General features: G+C 48.1%; 1 protein-coding gene across 4 annotated transcripts in view; it reads right to left on the bottom strand.

Moving 5' to 3' along the window:
* Window positions 1–16,255, bottom strand: part of CLASP1 (cytoplasmic linker associated protein 1) — a 268,685-nt gene that overhangs the window by 93,013 nt on the left and 159,417 nt on the right. For all 4 annotated transcript variants that reach the window (XM_082630779.1, XM_082630777.1, XM_082630780.1 and 1 more), the window contains 6 exons: window positions 15,598–15,668; window positions 11,475–11,534; window positions 9,728–9,805; window positions 8,063–8,230; window positions 7,425–7,474; window positions 6,660–6,830 (listed from right to left, as the gene is read on the bottom strand). In XM_082630779.1, coding sequence (XP_082486905.1) covers window positions 6,660–6,830; window positions 7,425–7,474; window positions 8,063–8,230; window positions 9,728–9,805; window positions 11,475–11,534; window positions 15,598–15,668 — 598 coding nt within the window. The remainder of the gene's footprint in view (window positions 1–6,659; window positions 6,831–7,424; window positions 7,475–8,062; window positions 8,231–9,727; window positions 9,806–11,474; window positions 11,535–15,597; window positions 15,669–16,255) is intronic.

Below are 16,255 nucleotides of genomic sequence, written 5' to 3'. Positions count from 1 at the left end.
TTATTTCTTTTAAATATTTAAATATAGCAATTTCATATTACATAAAAGACCCTCAAGTCCTGAAGGATTAATTATGTTTTTATTCTTTTTCTCGGCTGTTTCTCGCTCACCATGGATGTAATTTTGGACTATGAGCTCGTATTTGCCATAGTTTAATCTGTGGGGACCTTGAGAAACCAGATTTGACAGTGGCTTCCTCTGTAGAAGTTCAATGTTTGTTCCCGTGGAGGCTGGAAACGCAGACCACTTATTCATCAGTTTGGGGTTTCCCAGATACCACAGATAACAAAAACTGAAAGCAAAACTTGTGTGAGAAGAGAGTTTAGTTACAAATTAGGGGAGGCTGGTTTTCCTTTGCCTGGGACAAAGTCAAGAGAGAGATCATGTCAATTTGATATCTTCAAGGGTTTTTCTCCCCAAGCCCACCTTTTCATGGATATACAGCACTTTTACAATGCTGGCTGAGTGCCAACTCTTAACCTCTCACCTAGGGACTTAACATGAGTAACCTCAGAGCACCCTTAAAATCCGTTTCTGGAAGTTTAAAGGGCCTCTGTTGTACTGTACTCAGATGTATATTTCCTTTATTGGAAGAGGTTTGGTTTGTTTTAGTCATCCTACTAATTTGGCAATATTACTACAAGTGCCTGTATATGTTTTAACAACATGATATAAAATACTCTGTGGTCTTTAGGAAAAAGAAAGCCTGCTCAGTAAATGCAACAAACAGTAAAAATATACTTCAGTTCTACCCTATGACCGGTTAATGAAATATTCATTCATACCGTGTTTTGACAGGGACAGAAAGAAGATGTGAAAAAAGAAAAAAAGCCAGCGTAAGTAAAAGACATGGAAATGGGGTATTAGGGAATGCTACAGCAGAAAAAAAATTCTGGAGGAAGAGACAAGAGGCGCATCAACAAACACACACACCCAGAGAAAAGCAGGCCCAGAGGACAACAAAGACCTGTAAGAGCAGTGCAGCCCTTGACTTTTGTGGAATAAAGACAGAGCATCCGTATCTCGTGACCTGTTAATAATAGCCAGTCACACTGCCATTCTTCTAGAAAAGCCCTCAGGACGGGAAACTAAACCTGTGAACTGGTTTAACCTGGAAGCATGGTTTTCCCGTGTCCAGTTTAGCCTAAGACAGTTATACATCATTCGACAGCCTCTCCCCACTCGGGTCTTTGTCTCCATTTTGAGGCGTGAGAATGAAAAGGTCTCCAGGTAAATCTCACTCTCCAGTTGGGACGTTTGGGTCCAGGAACCTGCTTTTACACCCACTGTCTGGGGCACAAAAAGCCCAACCTCTCTAGTCACACGTGGCATTTTTGAAAGAAACAAAATTTGGAAAGTTGATCACCTGTAAATTTCGCTACCTACAAGTACCGCCTGCTGCTCCATAACTTTACTCACATTTTTTAAAGATAAAAGTAAAAGAAGTTTAAAACTTTTATTTCTTTATACATATTTTTTCATTGTGTAAAAAGGCCAACTTCTTAAAATTCAGAGTTCTTCGACAGACATACAGCAATACCAAATGTTTTATTTCCCAGTAAAAGAGAACTAAATCTAAGTTCCTTTTCCAGAAGAGCAGACAAGGCTACATAGTTTTTATTGTGTAACCTTAATTAAAATCACCAGTAGTTAAGCATGGCCTTTGACTACACTCAGTAACATGTGATTACCTATGCTCTGAACCCATCACTAAGTTGTTGGTACCAACAGGTCACTGAAGTATTTTAACTCTTCATTTAAAATTATTTATTTTGGGGGAAAAAAACACAAATAATAAACCCAGCAGCTAAATTTAAAAGAAAAAAAAAAAAAGCATGAGATGAGAAGATGCGAGTCATTCGTTTCCACACAACTGGAGTATCTGCGACCACCCCTGGTACCCGCAGGGACTGGTTCCAGGGCCAGCCGGGGATGCTCGAGTCCACAGCTGCTCGAGTCCCACAGCTGCCCTGCATAGACTGTGCAGTTCTGTTAAGTTTACTGAAAAGAATCCGCCTGTAGTGGGCCCACACGCTTCAAACCTGTGTTGCTCAAGGGTCCAGGGTAATCATAATAAACTCTCTCACGAGCAGCATACCAGACACTATCAATGCTTCCTTTTCCAAATCCCCCAAATCACTGGACATAATAACACACTGAAAGATAACCTGGAAATAAACTTTCATCCAAAAGTTGAGCTTTGGGTTCTTCACAAAAAATATTTTTCTGATTAGTCATAAACATTAAAGTGGCTACTTGGTGTGTGACATAGGTAACTCCCAAAGACTATTTATTTTTCTCAATTATGATAACAAGGGAGTTGCCAGGTTTCAAATGTATTGCCTGAATTCTGAATTTAGAGCATCCAACCACTGATTCAAAGTCATATCTTTGCCTCTTGATGCAAGTGCCTAGTGCTTGCCTCAGGAGCTAGATAGGAAAATATTCAACAGACTTTATTAACAAATCTTCAAAAGGCCCATAACGATCCCTAAAATTCAGACAGGAAACTCATGACAAGATGCTAAGTGATACTCGCTGCATGTGTAGCTTTCCTAAGCAGCCCTGCTAAGTTTCAGAGCTGAAACAAACAGAAGTGACGGCCTAGAGGGGCTCCAGTTCACAGGCCTCCCGGGGCCTCTGGATTCTGTCTCGTCATCACACAAGGCTGGAGGCTCTGAGCAGCCAGCTCTGTGATGGCCTGGACGGCCTGGGACTGAGGCCAAGGCACACGGGGCTGCCCCGATAAGGTTCTCTTCTGGCTGATTCTGAACTCTATATGGTTAAGGGCCCACAGATCAACCTCCACTTTCCTACAAGAAGGAGAACCAGAAAGAGACTTCTCATCCTCAGCCTCTTGCATGATAACTAAGTAAGCAAACTTCTGGTCTCGCTCTGGACAGGTAAAAGAAAACTCACAGAAAGAAGAAAAAAAAAAAGTTCAAAATCCCCACTGCTGCATGGAATAACAGGCTGATTTTGATTCTGTTATATAGGTATACGAAATCAAGCAGGGCATCCTGCAAAAAATGTATAACTTCCCACATCACTTCTTCACTTTTCATCTGATGAGACGAAATACATTATTGTATTCCGCCCTCCACTCCCCATCCATCTAGGCTGAGGAAATACTTAGGATGGTTTCTTGGGGAAGGAGAAATATAAAATGACTCATATATCAACGAAAAAAATGAAGAAAATCACACCCAGCCTCAGTCTCCTATCACAAATGATGCCCTCGTCATGACAGAGGCCTTTTGTCCATTTTTCATTTTGGAAACTTTTCATTTCAAACACTTATCCGACCCCAAGAACCACCGGCGGGGCTTGGTGAAAGTTCAGAGTCCCTGCTCCTTGCACAGCATTTTCAGGGGGCAGGGCCTAGGACTCTGCCCCTGAAGCAAGCACCCAGGTGATTTTTACGATGAGATGAGTTTGAAGAACACTGATCTTTTTTTTAACACAGAAAAGAACACTGATCTTGAGACTGTACTCGTCTTTTTTAAAAGTTCCGTTCCGATTTTTCCTTCGCGCGTCCCTCAGGAAGCAGTGCACATCTCGAGATAAAACCCAGTCTACTCTGCTGGCTGGCCTTTTAGAGTGGCTAAATAATACAGGAAAGTTATCTAGCAGTTCCTAATTGTGAAATCATCCTGAGGGTTCGTGGGTCTAAGCCATTCCCTTAAGCAGACGAGGTTAACTCTAAATTTCAATTATCTGAAACATCGTGCTTACTATCTAGAGACTTTGCAAGGTCGATCTTGTCTAGCATGTTCTAATCAAAGACCTGTACCAATGAGAACAGCTCCATGTAAAATTCAAAAGAATGAAACATCAGAAAGAGCCTCTTGAGAATGAGATGAAAAAAAACCAAAGTGGACGTGGGTTCGTGTATTTCTTCCACCAGCTATATCCCTGTGTGTCACAGAGAACAAGGCTGCTGAGTGGATGAACCAAGGTGTATGAATGAACGGGGTATGCGTCAGTGAGACAAACAGAAATGGTATCACACAATTCAGCAGTTTTAGGGGAGAGGAAAAAATTTTTTTAATGTCTAGAAATTACCTGCTGGAAAACCTTCACCAGCCTTGAACCTGAATTGACGATTGACACTTAAAATTTATGTTTAAAAGAGGAAAGGCAAATCCTGAGAGGCCCACAAAAGCACAAAGTTGAGGAGGACGAAACGGAAGCTGAGGTGGTGCTTCAGGGGTGGCAGAAGCTGGGACCCACGAGGTCACGTGACCCCCCTCCCAGTGTGGGCTCAGAGCGACGCCACGCACAGCATACTCAGGGCCCAAATCCACAAGCACAACGACCACACAAGAAGGAGAGGAGAGCTCAGGTTGGGGGAAGGCAAAACCCAGTGGAAAGAGGATGAAGAAGAGTGGAGGGATGCGCGTGCAACGTGTCATGCAGGGACCCCGGGGAGGGCGAGGGGGGAGGACAGAGGACCAGTGAGAGGGAGACACAGCTCGGCCACAGAGACAAACTGCTTACCCTCCGCTTTGGTGGCAGTGCCATCTTTAAGCAAATTAAAAAACAAGGGAAGGGACAACAGGGAACAGTTAGTCGCATCAAAAAAATCAAAAAGCAGAATGTTATTACTGGCTACTACAGAAGCAAAAGTACAGTTTAAAATAAAATTAAAAGGGAAACAAATTCAACAGCAAAGCAGAGTCGGAAGCAAGTAAGTGGTGCACCTTCTACCGAAATCAGCTTAGGACAATGTGCTTCTGCCCGCAGAAGACAAAACACGAAAGGGCAGCCCAGGGTCGCGCCTCAGCTGACAGACTGACTGTGTTTCTGATGTGGCCCAACCTCATCCTCTGAAGAGCCCCCTGTTTTTTGGAACAAAGCACCAGCAGATAAGGGGGGGCGGGGAACTAAAGGACACCCAAAGGACAGAGGCAGTCAGTGAGCAGCTCCGAGAAGCCGGCTGCAGCAAGGCCTGTCCCAGCCACACGGCAAGCAGCAAGGCCGTCCAGCTCGGTACCTGAGTCAGGGCCGAGGGGCTCCGTGTCTCCCCTCACACGTCTGGACTCTAGAAATTTGGAAAATTACATCACAGACGTAACGTGTCAGCCTCAGTAGTACCTGTAACTGCTCCTCTGAAGGGTTATGTCATATCTGGGGGGCTGATTTTTTTGGTTCCTGCTGACTTGGACATCAGGAAAGCAGAGGGCGAGCTCTCAGGAAATGCTGGGAGAATGGGGAATACTCCAGTCTTGTCATTCGAAGAGGTAACACTGGGCTGAAAATTTATCATCAGCGCTTCTAAAGGGTCAGTTCTGTGTCATGAGACCAGAAGACCCGCGTGCCTTGACTACAGCCAAGCAGAGTCCACGGGGTCCATATTAAAATAGCTCAACTATGCACCGAAAAACAAGGACTGCTGTAACTTTACTCAGGTTTTCAAGCAATGAAACAAACACTAACTACAGATTCTCAAGGTGGATCAAAAGGAACTAAAATGAACAGAAAGCCTTCCCACCTGACTTCTCTCTTGGTAAGCATGCACCAACATGGGATCCTAAACACGCCTACGTGATCTTGTAAGGGTTAAATAAACAAGAGAAAAGGAGAGCCCTTGCCGGGCATCTTCCCAATCTCAACGAGGCATTTCTGTAGAGAAGACAAGACCGACTTAACAATGTCCCACAACATACACCTCACCTTTTAAGCTAAGAACGTTCCCATCACAACCCCAGTTTCCTTCGCCGTATAGGATAATGGTTGACACAGGACTTTTATATAATGTCATCTGTCCCTACCCCGTGTCTGAATTAGGTGGCTATGATGACAGCTCATTTATGGGTAGAGGAAACACGGCCTGGTCAAGGTCACTGAGCGACTCAAGGTCGGGCCTGGTAACCTCCTCTCGGTGTTCTCTCACTCTGCTTCCATGCTTTCTGAATATCAGCTGTAGGACTGACTTTGGAATTAGTCTGTAAACCGCACAAGTAATAAGTCTCGATGTTTCATGAAGTTTGGATTGTATTCGTTTCCTTAAGATCCAACATAAAATGGATCCAGCGAGGTCTCCAGACTTTGGCTTTGAACAACTCTGCTTTCACAAAAACAAACTCAAACTATCAGCCTTACCCCCAGTAGATGTGCTGCGTCTGCTGACAAACGGACCTAGCATTCTGTCAGATATTCTTTTGGAAATAATCTTTGTACTCTTCCGGGCTTTCATCGGAGTAGGTACCCGCTCCTCCCAAGGTGACACAGGGAAGGACAACACGCTTCTGCACAACAGGCGACGCTGGTTGCTGAGCCCCTCCCGCTCCTCCGGAGCGCACCCCCCCACCCCCCGCCTTTAGGCTCTCCACCTAGGTGAGGAGGGGAGGAAACCCAGCCCTGGCCACACGGGAGGAGGCTGGGCAGCCGGGAAGGGGCACGCAGTGCTGAGGGATGCGTCCCCGACCGGGGTGACGCCCCAGAAGCGGGGACACCCACCAAAGGGTGGCTGCAAACCAGCGGCCAGCACGGAGGTCAGAGCGCAGGTCAGCGCCCAGACGCACGTACTCTGAAAGGTCAGCCCGGCAACCGCCTCAACTCCGGTTCCTGGTGATTTGCTACACGGATGGATTGGAGCAGAGGTTAAGGGTCATCTCGAACGGCAGACTCGGGGGCCGGGTCGCGGGGCTGGTTACCTAAGGAGGCGTACGAGCCCGGAGGCAAGGCCGCTGCGGAGCTGAAGGGCGCTGCACCGGGAGCTGAGGGGACCTTGGATTTGGCGCTGGCGGCTGCGTTCACGTCTATGTCGCTTCGAGAGCGCTGCAGGGACCCCGTGGTGGACACGGATTTGCTGCTGACTGTGGAAGCTGCAGGGGGAGGAGGGAACCTTAGCAATGACGGTAAGGGCCACGCGAGAATGTTAGACGTGCATCACTGACACGTGTCCTGCTTCTCCTGAGAACAGGCGTCAAGCTCTGACAAAGGCTGGAGCACACAGCGCCGGCCGACAGTGTCCCCCGCTCACTGGACACAGCTCAGCCGATGCCGCAGGAAGTGACAAGTGGCTGCAGCTCCGCACGCCCCCGTCATCAGAGACCATAAACCCCACAGAAATAGACCACATTTCCGGTTCGCGTGAGCAGCGAAGTAATGAAAATTTGATCATGTCTGGCCAGGGTGGCAGGAAGGCGCACCCCGAGCTGGACTCTCCCCTTCTCGGGAACGGCCCCTCCTGTCCTCCCACAGCCGCCCGCTGCCTGCTGCTCGGAGCATCCCGAGTGGCCCCCGCACCCCCGGCAAGTGCGCAGAGCACAGGGGTGACCCCCCGCGGCAGCTCTGTGGGCGAGGACAGGTCTGCCGGCCCGGTGGGGGCGCAGGGCACGGCGGGCCCTCCGCAGACCCTCCCAGCTGCTGCCCAGCCCGCCCCAGGCTCAGGGCCTCCTCCGCGGCGCCCGCCTTACCTCTGGAGGTGGCACTGCCAGTAGGGCTTCTCTTGGCGGAGAGCGGCCGACTGGAAATAAAGGGACACGTCTGTCTATTATCAAAGGTGCACTGTGTCTGCATTGATACAAGTACAATCTACAGCGGGAGAATATGATAATACAGAACTGCTTCAGGCTTCCCAGAATTCTACAGGTACCCTGGACCACAGCCTTATAAACCCCCAATTTTGGAAAAGCTTTAGCATTATATTTTGGACTACCTTTCAAACATGCAGAGGGAAGTCTTAAACAGCAACAGGGACCCGAGGTACCGAGAGAAGACGGCAGCATGTCAGTCCCAGGGTTTGAAAGCGCTCCCTTTCCAGAGTTGTCTCCAAGTTAACGCTTCTATCGTCTTAGAAGACACCCTGAACAACTCGCTTGTGTTACTCCAAAACTGTGCACCAGGACTGCCATGTGAATTTAAGTACAAACTACCTGCTGCAGGGACCAGGGGCCAGGGACCAGGCCACTCGTTTCTCACCATCCCCACAGCATCTTCCCCAGCACCAGCCTCCACCTGAATTAAGGGGGAATGGTAACGGCACGCAGACGGACGAAAGCACAGGGAGAGTCTGCGTGCTCGTGCAGCCGATTTTTCGCAGCCGGGCCCTTACTTGAGACTCTCCTGCGAGCTGGAGGACGAGCGGTCCGACTGGGGCAGCGACACCACGCTGTCCGAGCTCTTCAGGTGGCTTTGCAGAGCCCTCTGGTAGGAGGGCTCCAGGTTGTGGTACAGGTGCTCCGCTTCCCTGCTGAAGTGACTGTGGAAACCCCAGTAACACCTGGAAAACACGCAGCCTCCCGTCACGGGTATGCACCCGGGACGCTGTCAGGGAGGGACCCCCCCGCCCCCGCCGCCAGCTCCTGCGACCGGCGGCAGCCGCGGCCTGAGGAAGCGTGAGAACCGCCGAGGTCTGGTGGACCCTCACCTCCCAGCTCCCGGCCTTGGTGACTCCGGCCCAGCTGTCTGACTCTCAGTCGCATTAATGAAATGGATAAAATGGAAATTAAAGAGCCTGACTTGCAAGACTGGGAGCCTCAGGGAAGATGGAGCCAAACCAATGAGAACGACACGCAGAACGTGAGGCGCACTCGGTCGTGGACGCTGTTATAAATGCAAGGTGACGCTCCCTGGTTCCAAGTACTTAAACCGGCTTTAGGTAAGGAGAATAAAAGAAAACCAGGACGAGGCTCACGGGCACTTGAAACCTGTACTGTGCTACGATCAAAGGACAAGGAACAACTGGGCGGAGGCACCAAACACAAGATGAGGGTGAAGAACAGCGTACGCAGGCCGTTAACAAATCCGCTCCTACTAGTTTTTACTCTTTAGCCACCGCGCGTCATGTCCCTTCTCTCGGTAGGAACTTCCCAGCACGAGACTGCAGTGACCACTTGGGGGTCAGGAGTGAGCCCTCCACACACTCCGACACCAGGGGACTACGGCCTGAGAGAGCAGTCAGAGCAGTGAGTGCGAGGTCAGGGGGTGCTCGTGCAGCTGAGCCCGGCCGCGGTGCTCCAGGATGTACGGACTGGCTTTAACCCGTGTCAATTAGAGGAGCCGGTCGACTACGAAAGCACAGAAAAACAGCCACAGGGCAAAACGGGAAGCTTTCTTCCTCTCTGAGCTGCCCGAGAGGGAGGACATCCTGGCGTCAAGCTTCTGCTACTTACGGTCACGATGGCAGCTTCACCCGCAGGATGGCGCTGGACGTGGACACCCAGCCTCACGACCGCAGCATAACCAGTCCTGACGGCCAGACGGCCCCAAACGCGAGCGAGGACAGCGAGCTGTGGTCTGCAATCAGCCCCCCTCCCTCCTGGAGGGGCTCACTGCCCCGGCACGCTGCCCACCCCCCCGATGCCTGCAGAGCTGTGATCCCAGGGAAAGGATCTCCGTGAGCGGGATTCTTCAAGTCAACAAGCCACTGGGACCCACAGAGCTTAGTGAGTGAGAGAAAACACGGGGCACGCAGACAAGTGCTTTGCCGGCTCACGCAGCAATTTCTCATAAATTTAAAAAATGAGCTTTCTGTGTCTACCTCAGTCCACTTTATGTTCAAATAGTACCAGTCTTTCAGGCCTGGACACTCAACTCAACAACCCTCGAAACAGAAAACTAGAGAGATATCTTGAAATGGCCTTTTGGGTCATATTTAAAGGTCATGATTAACAAAACATGTCCATGTGACTTAATGAGCTTTCGTAAGGCGATCTGGACAGTGCACCTGAAATAAAAAAGTAGTGGATCGAGAAAGTGGTGCTCAGCCAACACTTACTTTCTGGCTTCTATCCGTGCTTCCGAATCAGCATCGTGTATTCCCTTCTTTATCGTTTCCGCTAATACTGAAATGTGTCTGGATATTTAGAAGACAAAGCGGGAACAATCATTAATATATGGTCTTATGCAGATACAAACAGGTGTTGAGAAATAACTCCCAAACGGCAACGTGGACGGTATAGGCCCTTTGTGCCCAGAGTCAACAAACACGCAGCCTAGAAAATCAGCACACTCCGCAGATCTGCTAACTCATTCCTGATTCTGTCCCAGTAGCTATCCCCACCCCTTCCCCACAGAAGCACCTGATAACCCTACTCTCCTGGGACTTTTTTTTTTTTTTTAAAGTAACGGCTGATGTATTTTGGGCCATGCTTACTTAGTTCAATCTTTTATGAACTCAAACAACAAAACCCTTCCTTCTCCATGGTCAGAACAAGTTTCCATGGAAATTATAATGGGCTAGTAATAATCCTAATACTGCAGACTCTCTGCCTCAGGTTTCTGTACTTAAAGAATGTTTTTTCAAGTTCCACTACATAACATGAACAATTTTATGAAATGATGTCTCTGTTTTATACACAGGCATTCTCTTAGTTACGTTCTACCCTAGCTGAGAAGAAATCGTTAAACTGTCTCGTTGAATATTGAACGGTTCTAAGAAAAGGGCAGTGACTGGAGTGAAGAGTTTCACAGGACACAGGCGAGGCACCAGTCTTACCAGTGCCCCACCTCAGCCCTCAGTCCTTCACTCACCCAGCAGGCATCTGGTGAGAACCTGCCAAGCGGCAAGGCTGAGCGGAAGTGAATAAACACAGGAGGCCACATCTGAGTCAGTCACGTTTTCCTGCCCTGCTCACCTGGCCCTGGTGCTCAATCCCTCATTCCACCTTCCCACTCTAAATTCCAAAACTATCACCAAGAGATTAAAGAACAAGAAAATATTGTTTAAATGTGTGACCATCCTCTCGATCCAAAGTAGTTTCAGATGAACTTTCACCTCTGGGAGGCCTGGCTTTTTCGTCTCTGAGCACTGCAGGACTGAACTGGACTCCAGGCGTACTCATGTGTTAAACTCCCACTACTCGTAACCTGTTTAGTATGTTGTAAAGTTCTTCACAAACTACACAACATACCGTGAAAAACCGGGTGGCACGGTATCATCATCTATCAGCTCCAAATTTAACTCAGAAAGAATAACAGGCACCTAAAATTGACAAGAACTAAAAATGGCAAAGAATGAACCTCAAAATAGAGACAAGCTTCTGTAAGAATTCTGCATCATGAGGATGTGACACTTACCACACACCAGCCTGAATAAAGAGAAAACTGCTGACTTTCTGATACAGAGGGATCAAAAAAAACCTTTCAAATGAGTGAAATTCCTTTAAGGATTTTCAAAGTTACCCCTCGCCTACTGAGAGCAGCTTTAAACCTTTTTTAACTCGTTGGGACTGACAGGATGCCAGGCAGCAGATCAGAGCCGCTGCAGAGAGAGTCCTGGCCGTGCAGTGTCCCGGGGCACCCCGGGGCACACCTCAAGGCTAACGTGACAGTCAGTGGAGCTCACTAAGAGCCTCTGCCAGTGGTAGGTGCCTCACATCAGCATCAGGAGAAATGACACCAGTAATCACGCAAATAAACACCTGGATTCCTTCACTTCTTATAAAACGTGGGTCGGACCACTCGCTGAGATATTAAATCTCAAGATTCAGTTCAGAGGGAAAACCAGCAAGTCAGATGCTCACCGTTCCAGTGAATGTGTCTGCCATTCTTGTAAAAGTAAATCTAAAAATTCAAAACAGCGCCTGAAAATTGTGAAGAGAAAAATATGTAACTTAGTCATTTGTATGTTAATGAAAATAAAAGCTTTTTTTCTTAAGTGACCCAACACTACTTTTTATAATTGATAAATTTCTTCTATTTAAAAAAAAATTTTTTTTTTGATGTGGACCATTTTTAAAGCCTTTATTGAATTTGTTACAGTGTTGCTTCTGTTTTATGGGTTTTTTTGTTTGTTTGTTTTTTGGCCACGAGGCATGTGGGATCTTAGCTCCCGGACCAGGGATCAAACCTGTACCCCCTGCATTGGAAGTGCAGAGTCTTAACCACTGGACCACCAGGGAAGTCCCATCTTCTATTTTTTTATGACTCAAAAAATGAAACATAAAGATGGAATCAGAATTGACTGAAAACCAAAGCAGATCCAAATAATTAAGCACCTATGGTGGTCCAGAAGAAAAATCACAAAGTTATAGGGACAGGATACAGGAGAGTTCCCTTCAAATCAGAAACTTGGGCTTCATGGCAACGTTACTGAAAGGGTGTATCACTGTTGTTTGTTTTTATTCTACCTCAAAAGATACATTAATACAGGAGCTACAGGTGCACAAAAGATCCGAGTACATTACAGAATCAGGGAATTGTCTTTGCATTAATTCCAAAGAATGCCTTGTACGAAAAAAGTAAAACATACCCTGGAAAACAAAGTGTTTACCCAGTTTTCCTGCCAAGTATTTAAAACAGATTTTTCTCTAGCTGCTTGGCCATTTTCCTCTCTGCAACCTTTCAACATCCTTTCTTTTCACTTCTGTGATCTTTCTTGGTCTGATCTGTACACAAAAACAATGCTGGTCTCATCTCCTTTGGATTATATCACCACTTCGGGTCCTACACCTCCTCATCATTTCCTTTTTCTAAATTCCAGGATAACTATCTTTGTAGGAATAAATATTATCAGACTTAAGGAACCCACTCAAGGAAATAAATCAGAAGGCAATCTTTCTCTAACGATCAGACTTTCTTTCCCATGATCTTCCCAATTCAAAACCTCATGATCCACACAATTAATTACTCAGTAAATCTTGAATAAACCCTTCCCCTATGCTAGATGCTAGACATACAATGGTAACCGAGACACAATCCAGAGAGCAAGACAGACAAGGAACAGTTACCGCGTGATATGCCGGGAGCACAGGGGCTTCAGAGGGCTCGGGGGAGTTGCGCAGCTCAGTCCCAGGGCTGCTGCTACTAGTGGGGGCCAGGGGAGCAGTCGGCGAAACAAATCTTCTCCAAGGAGAGACGCTGACCTCTGCCCACACCCTTTCTCACCACCGCTGTCCCCACCCCCAGGCCCCAGCCCAGGCCACGGTCACTCTACCTCTGCCCTTTGTCCATGTCATTTCCTGGTGTGGACTTTCCTTGTCTCTTTATGTGTGTATGCATATGTCTACGTTTACTTATTTCTTAGTGAATCCAGACATCTTTAGTGCTAATTCTTGTCTTCAATGTGTTTCAGAACAATCTATTTCATCGAAAATATCCCATGTAAATTAGGTTTTGTTTTCAACTTTTTAGAGGGCTAAAATCATACACAGAAGTACGTCGATGTTAGCATTATTTAAACACTGCATTACTTAAGCACATGTGGTTAGAACTTCTGTCTTTTCTTCACCGAGTGCTCCTCCTCATTCAAGGGGCAGCTCAGTTTTTTTTTTAACTTGTCTATGAGGCTTCTAGGGAATATATCAGCTAGTTTTAATCACTGCCCTCTGAATTCCTAAATCCACAATACATACGCTGCAACTCACTCTTCCATTGCTTTGCATTATTGTTTTTAATCTCCCCAACTAAATTATCAACTTCTTAAAGGCAGGGAGATTAGGCAATCCATTTCTTACAAGTTCTATGCAGTGAAGCTAGCGATAGGTGGAATACAGGACAGAAAGCGCACTGCCTTGGTTACACTGCCCCCTCTGGCTCTCTTTTCCTTCCTGAAGGCACAGGGACTGGGCCCAGATGGTCTCTAGTACTCCTTTCAGCGTTAAGACACATGGCTCTGACTAAACACAGGAACGCCTGTCTGGGTGTGCGGCTCGGAAACCGGTGAAGGGGGTGGCATGTTTGCTGTCACAGTGACTGCACGTCGCTACTCAAATTCAGCACCACAGGCTAGAACTGTTAAATGCTAGGGACCGAAGTGTCACCGCCTGAGCTTCTTATGTGGACGCCCTAACCCCCAGTATGACGGTATTTGGAGACGGGGCTCTGGGGAAGCAGTGAGGTTCACGGGGGGTCCTGAGAGTGATGCTCCCCTGACGGGACTAGCGGCCCTCTAAGAAGAAACACTAGAGGGTGCTCCCCGGCCCCCACCGCCGTGAAGACACAGCAAGAAAGCGGCACCTGCAAGCTGCTTCCATTAGAACCCAGCCCTGTCAGACCCTGATCTCAGAATTCCAGCCTCCAGAGCGGTGAGAAAATACCCGCCTGTCGTTGAGGCCGCCCTGCGCACGGTATTTCTATTACAGCAGCCCAGGTAAACTGATACGCTAAATATCCTGTAACGTTCCCCGCAGAGATGTGTCGCTTCACCAGAGGAACTGTCTTGCCCAAAGCAAACACGCTTTCCAAACTGCTCCTGGAAACCCAAATCAACAGTGACGATATAACTGCAGCAGCAAATTCTCAGGATGACTGCGTTCACTGAGCTTCCACCGAGCGTCAAGCCCCTTCTACCGAAGTGACTGAGAACCCACAGAACAACTCCCTCCCCAGCACGTGGGAAGTCCACCACCAGCCCGCACCTTGATGGCCAGGCGCTGGCCTTGGGGGGTTCAGGGGTGCCCGGAGCTGCTCTGGCCCCGAGGGCGGCTGGACCGTGGGTCAGTGACACTCCACCGAGCCATGCTGCTGGAACAGTCAGCCTTTTCGGTGGAAGGAGAACGCGTCTTTCTCCCTGGCTTTACGTAGCTGGCTCATTCCCCTCTTTTCTCCCTTGCCTTCCATGTGGCTGGGAACACGACGGCGATGGGGGCCACCTCATGCTTGGAAGGATCCCCCCGCCTGTGAAACCCTGGTGGGTCCAACGTGACAGCCCAGGAAAGGAGAGGAACAGCGGGTGGCCAGGGGCGGCTGGGCTCGACGCCTTGAAGTCGAGGGCCCTCTCCTGGGCTGGATCAAGACACAGAACCACAGGAACGGGGCCGACAGGCTGCTTGCTGTCCAGGCCGGCCGTTCATTTACCCCACAAAGCTCCTGACCTAGTCTACTGAAGGCTTAAGTCCATGAATCCTCTGAAAACCTACACAAAACTTCTGTGTATCTACACTTTCCTGGGAAGAGGGTCCACAGGTTTTAGGACTCGAAAGCCTCTGAGTCCCCAGTCCAGACCCACAGATCCGAGCTGGAAGCACAGAGCCCTGATCCCACACGTGGGCGGGGGCAGCTCGGCAGGACCCAAGACAAAGCCCCCGCGGGCCACCCAGGCTGTACCTTCAGGGTCTACCTCCCCTCAACGTAAGAAGCTCAGGGGGTAACACTTGCGTCCCTAGCGTTTAACAGTTGTGGCCTGTGGTGACGAATCTGAGCAGCGACGTGCAGTCACTGTAACAGCAGCCCAAGCATGACTGGTCAGGATTCGGTGCCAGGAATCACGTCGAAGCTGCAAACAACACACACCTCCTGCCATCTATGTGAGTATAAATAAAGGCCGCTGATCTTCACAATGCTTCTCCCAGGCGGGCAGCCACGGCCTTCACTCAGGGACTGGGGCAGACCAGTGACAGAGGCCGAGGGACCGTCGCAGGAAGAAAATGCGCAGAGGGTACCCTCCCCCTCCCCCCGCCCCTCCCACATATCCCCCACACACACACTCGCTCACACTACACACACAGGCAGAAGTAACAGGCCTTCCAAGTTAGCTTTCCAGACCACTGAGATCATGAGCCTTCAGTCCAAAGGCATCTATCACAGCCATCGTAAATCAGATTAACCAGTTCAAACATAAAGTTTTTTGCATGGGGGTAAATTTGACATTTGTTTCGGGTTTTCAACAATTCAAACCTAATGAGAAAAATTCTTTTAAAAATTTACCTTCTAACGGCGACAGACTTGGAGGTACAGTTGCTTGTTATGATGGGTATTAGCCTAGGGATGTGTGTGTGCTGCGGAAAAGAACAAAAAACAGAGGCGAACACTTGAAAATGCAAAGCTAAGACAGCCACTTCCTTACTAACCTACCTAAAGCACCTGTATATTCAGATTAGAGTTTCACAGAGTTTAAAAAGGAGAAAGACTTTCATTGGATATTGCCAAAGGGCATGACAGAATTTACAGACCCAAAACAGGCAACATGATGACAAGTAAGTACGTCTAAAATCAAAGCAAATCACTGGTATGAAGTCTAAATTACCTGAGCAGTAGAGACCTGAATGAGTAAAAAGCAGTCAGCAGGCCAATACAGTTTAATACTATTTCAACAGAAATGTCTGATAACGGCTTTTGGTTTAATACCTGAAGTAGGCAGTGCAAACAGTAAGAACTACAAATAATATGAAGTAAGCAACCCATAGTAATCATGAATATTCTGGATAGACTTCAGTTAACATCAAGACCCAGTTTCAAGGGTTGCCTCTGGGGAAAAGGGACTTGACAGTGGGGAGAAGGTGATGCGAAGAACTTATTAAAGCCTTTGTGAACTATTAGGTTTTACTGAAAATCCGCACGTAAATTACTTGGCTAATTACTTGGA

The sequence above is a fragment of the Mesoplodon mirus genome (assembly GCF_964341445.2).
Source record: "Mesoplodon mirus genome assembly, chromosome: 8".
NCBI classification, from domain to species: Eukaryota; Metazoa; Chordata; class Mammalia; order Artiodactyla; family Ziphiidae; genus Mesoplodon; species Mesoplodon mirus.
This window is presented reverse-complemented; position numbering and strand designations above follow the sequence as displayed.